The 4729-nt window shown below is 42.7% G+C and overlaps 1 protein-coding gene across 1 annotated transcript in view; it reads right to left on the bottom strand.

Moving 5' to 3' along the window:
• LOC109396721 (cathepsin L1-like) overlaps positions 1-1675 on the bottom strand; it is a 16030-nt gene extending 14355 nt beyond the window's left edge. The window contains exons 1-2 of the mRNA XM_019668781.1: positions 1560-1675; positions 479-497 (exon numbers count right to left, since the gene is read on the bottom strand). Coding sequence (XP_019524326.1) covers positions 479-497; positions 1560-1675 — 135 coding nt within the window. The remainder of the gene's footprint in view (positions 1-478; positions 498-1559) is intronic.
• Between the last annotated feature and the right edge of the window lie 3054 nt (positions 1676-4729).

The raw sequence follows: 4729 nt of genomic DNA, 5'->3' as shown, positions 1-4729 counted from the left end.
CTCACAGGAGGCTGTGTGGCAGGTGCTGCTCCAAAGAACGGCATCCCCTTTGTTTCTTGGAATATGATACAATGCACTGGAGAAAGCATGGACTCCTTTTATACCAAATGTACCCCAAATCTAGAATGAGACCAAGACATATCTAAGTGCCAGAGAATATGGGAGAAGGCCATTTAAGCAAGAAATTGTAACATCTATTTATACAAAATCTGTTAAATAACGAATTACAAAGACGACATAGCTAAACATTTCGTTCTTATTCCTAATCTCCTGTCTCCATTTCTTTGTCAGATAATCTAGATAAGTGCTAATTATTAAAATAGTTACATTTTAAGCAAGTGACCAACCCTTAGCTCTGCCTTTTACTAAAATGCAGTTGGCAGATTTCCCGATTCTGCAGCATCTGTCAAAGCATATTCTTGTGTGCATCTGTCTGGATTCCTTTTGCTCACTAGTAAAACAGGATATAATTCTTTACCTCATCTCGAAGTTTCAAACTACAGGGGAATGAACAAATTTAGGGTGGTGGTATTCAAGACCCCAAGGCCATTTACCTCTCCCCAATATGACAACCCCCTCCAATTTGTTTAAATTCAGTGAGCCAAGAATTACTCTTTTAAAAAGTTACTCATTTGTAAAGTGGTTTATTACTGTAGCGAGCCCCTTATCATTTTAATGCCCCTGGTATTTTGGCAACCAGAATTAAATAATTTAATTCTCAATTAGACCTTTATTCACAGTTAACCGCTCCTCCTGTTCAGCTCCTTTTGTTCTCACAATATCATTTTATATTGCTGACGTGCTGTTTCTTTGTGAAGCAGGAGAAAATAACTTCAGGGTCTCGAGGAGAATTTGAGTTTGTTTTGCAGAAGGGGGGAATGTCTCCAAGGTAGCTGTGACCAGCGGCTGGCGCCCAAGGGTCTGATGTAGAAAGCGTCCTCTATGACTAAAGAAACAGACTTCTCTCTGTTTCCTGGAACCCTCCTCTCTCCCCTCCCCTTTTAAGACTCCTCTGCTTGGTTTGCAACTTCTGAGATGCTCTTTGGACATGAGTCCTCTCTCTTCCCAGGCTGCTGGTTTTCTGAATAAAGCAACCTCTCCTTTCCACTGACACTTGTCTCTGGAGTACTGACTTGCCAGTGGCGAGCAGCTGAACTTGGGTTTTTTTTGTCGGGGTTTTTTGGTACCATTACTATTTACAATTTCTTGGAAGAGTCTTCACGTTTGTATGAAGCTGCTTATGAAATAACTTACTTTCTGTGATTCTGTAGCCATGATTTTCCTTTAGGTTTAAACAGTCAGCAAATTCGTTATATAAATAAATCATCAAGAGCTAATTAAGCTCTGGTCTTGTGCTCATTGTCCTCTGCTTGGTGTTTTTTCAGTATTTCTTTAGAAACAATTTACATGTGCCTTTCTCAGACTTAACCTTTCCATTGAAAAATCTAAGATTACCACAGTAATCTTGATTTTACAGCAAATGATTACCAAACATGATAGATGTATGTCAATGAAATCATGGCAAATATCTTGGAGCAGTAGGTACCCAGGGAGCTGACCTGTGGCACTTCCCACGCTCCTCATCCCCATCCCCATCCCCAGGTCTATAATCCATAAACTCTCCTTTGGAGGCCAGAGGATCTCTTCTGAAAATCTGACCGGTGCGTTCTGCCATCCCCTTGACTTCTGGGGTCAGGATGCTGTTACTAATAAAATCATTTAAGGGAAGTGTTGTTGCTCCCTTGGATCAGAACTGTGTTGTAGACTGAGCTCTTACATGCTATGTCATCAGGCCATATTAGCAGTGATGCTGAAGAAAGATCAGGTTCCTTATTCAGAAGGTAGGTTAGTTCTCCAAAGTGGAAGCAGGGTTCCTCAGTGAATCCTATGGATTTGAGGATAAGGTTTAGATGTGCCAGAGGCTGTAGCTATAGGTCTGCTTTGATGACAATTAACCAAGATAGGGAGACAGCAACCACTGGGGGTTGTGGGGACATAGAGAACATAAGAAAAAAAAATTCATAAACCACCAGATTGGAGTCAGTAAAATTCCAAAGTTTATGCTGAGAAGATCTCCTTGGTTTTGGTTTTTGAGGTAATCATGTAGGAAATCATGTGGTCTCAAAGTTTTTTAAAGAAATGTTTTATGTGTGTCTTTAAAATTCATAAATAAATGAACCTCATGTTTTTTAATACCTGAGATTGTCATTGAGGCATTGTCATTGTAGGTAGGCTTACAGATTGGACCTTTAATTATCCTAGGTAAGGTGCAGAGCTTTTGTCTCTGAGAAATGATCAAGCAAGGAAACACCCAGGAGGCACAAGACGAAATGCCCTCCTGGAAACTGGTGAGGTGGGTAGATGCGGAGGCCCAGTCTAGAGGAGGCAGCTGCATGCCTTCTGTGTGGCTCACCTGTCTGTCCCTCCTTTTAGCATGACACCAGGTAAGTCGGTATAAGCATTAAAGTGAGAGCCTGGTTCTGGGGACCTTCGGTGCTTTATCTCACAATAGCCTCAGTACTCACATTTCACTTCTCCTGGTGCCCTCTGGTACCCAGAGTCCAGTTTTCCAAGTAAGTGATGGGGGCTGGGGGCAAGGGATCAGGGCAAAGTCCCCACAGCTCAGCCTCCTTTTCTAAGCCCTGCTGGCCTAAAGCACATTTAAGTTTCTTCTTCACTGGAGAGAGGAACCTGGCACTACCCTTGACTTTGTACGTCCCACAGCTGTGACCATTCTCGCCTGTAAAATGGGCTACTGTAGCACCTGTCTCCTAGGGTGGTGGTTCTTAAAGTGGGTCCCCTGACCAGCAGCATCAGCAATTCTCAGGAACTTGTTAGAAAAGCCAGTTCAGGAACCCCATCTCAGACCCACTGAACCAGAAACTTGGGGACAGAGTTCAGCTATGTGCTTCACCAGCCTTCCATGTGACTCTGATGCACGCTCAAGTCTAAGAACGAGTCACAAGTTGTGACGAGTTTACTAAGGCGGATGTGCAAAGTGCTGAGAACAGTGCCTGCACCTAAGTGTTATTTAGCTGGTATCATCGTCATCATCATCATCATCATCATCATCATCATCATCACCACCACCACCACAGGAATCCTAATTATGCTTTAATTTCCGGTAGTACCGGATACCCCTGGCTTGTATAGATGCAAGCTGATTCTCTTAACAGCACGAAGGTCTTCTCTGTCTTGACCACCTGCCATAATGGTACAGGGACTGATTTTTACCATATATATATATATATATATACACATATATATATATATATATATATATATATATATATATATATATATATATATATATATATATATATAAAATTCAGGAAAAAGAGAAGTCCTGAATGACATTAAATAAAAGACATTCTGACCAACCTACCTACTGCCCTTTATCATGGACCAAGTATGCCTCATTGATTCAGGTGTTTCTGAACTAATAATAAGCCCATCATCTGCTACCTGCCTCTGCTCTTGCTCTCCTGACTGTGACCTGGTATCTGGTCTCACTCTTCAAAGAGTCATCTCACTGCACCAGTGACCCTCAGGTTGCCCCCACAGTGAGTCCCTTGGCAGGTCCTTTTGCTTTAACAGAAAAACCAAGGGCTGATATTCTGACCAGACAGGTCAGGTAACAGCAGAACTGAACAGCCTTTGAAGCTCAAGCGAAACATCTTCACCACCTGAATTCTTGCTCAGGGGGCAAAATATTCATTTTAACAGAATGGGTACAGAACCCATCCCCTGTCCACCACTAAAATTTTATCAAAATGTGTAGTATCATGAAGGGCATTAAGTAATACAAACTCTTCTATTTTAGATCTAATACTAACTGTACCACAAAAATCTTTCCTTAACAATACATATAGCATCCCTTTGTTCCATCTCATACCATAATTCCTCTAACAATCCCCTTTTCACCTACTGATGGAAATTTAAATTATCGTTTGTTTTTTTTAAGATTTTTATTGGGGAATTGGGGGAGGGGAACAGCATTGGGGAATTGGGGGAAGGGGAACAGACAAGTTGCTGTCCTTTTGTTCTGCAGTCTAGTTGTGGAGAACATCACTTCACTGGCCCATGTTGGTATTATCATTGCGCTCTTCCCAGGTGAGGCAGATCAGTCGCTGGCCTCCAGAAGGCCATTCACAGTGGCTCTTGGCAGCTCACATTGGTTGCCTGCCACTCACGCTGGCTGCCGGCCAAACACGGTAGCTTATGGCAGCCCACAGCAGCAGGGGCTGCAGCCTATGCTGTCACCGGCGGACTCACAGCAGCCCAGCTCCAGGTCAAGCTGCTGCTTGCCATCTTGGCTGTAGAGGGCAGTGTCACTGGCCCTCATGTGGGATCCGAACCAGGACCCTGCTGCTCAGAGCTGGCATCCCAAGTCAGCTGTTAACCAACGCGCCACTCGGCCAGCCCTGAGTTATCTTTTTTTTCATTTGCAACACTGCAGTGACATCTTTGCATATGTGTCTTTACAAATGTATATAAATGTTATTATAAATTAATTCTGGGAAATGGACCTACTTTCTGAAAAAAAGTTCTTCCAATGTGTACTCCTACCTATGGTGAATGAGAATGTCCATTTCCTCACAACACATCACTTTATCAGCAAGATGTGACCTAATTTGCATATCTTTTTTGGAGGGGGGGGTGTCCTCATTTCAAGTTAGTTATTATAAAATAAAAGTACTGGGCCGGCTGAGTGGTGCGTTGGTTAAGA

Source organism: Hipposideros armiger, unplaced genomic scaffold, assembly GCF_001890085.2.
Source record: "Hipposideros armiger isolate ML-2016 unplaced genomic scaffold, ASM189008v1 scaffold_539, whole genome shotgun sequence".
In the NCBI taxonomy this organism is placed as follows: domain Eukaryota; kingdom Metazoa; phylum Chordata; class Mammalia; order Chiroptera; family Hipposideridae; genus Hipposideros; species Hipposideros armiger.
Note: the sequence above shows the minus strand (reverse complement) of the source record. Positions and strands in the feature narration are given on the sequence as shown.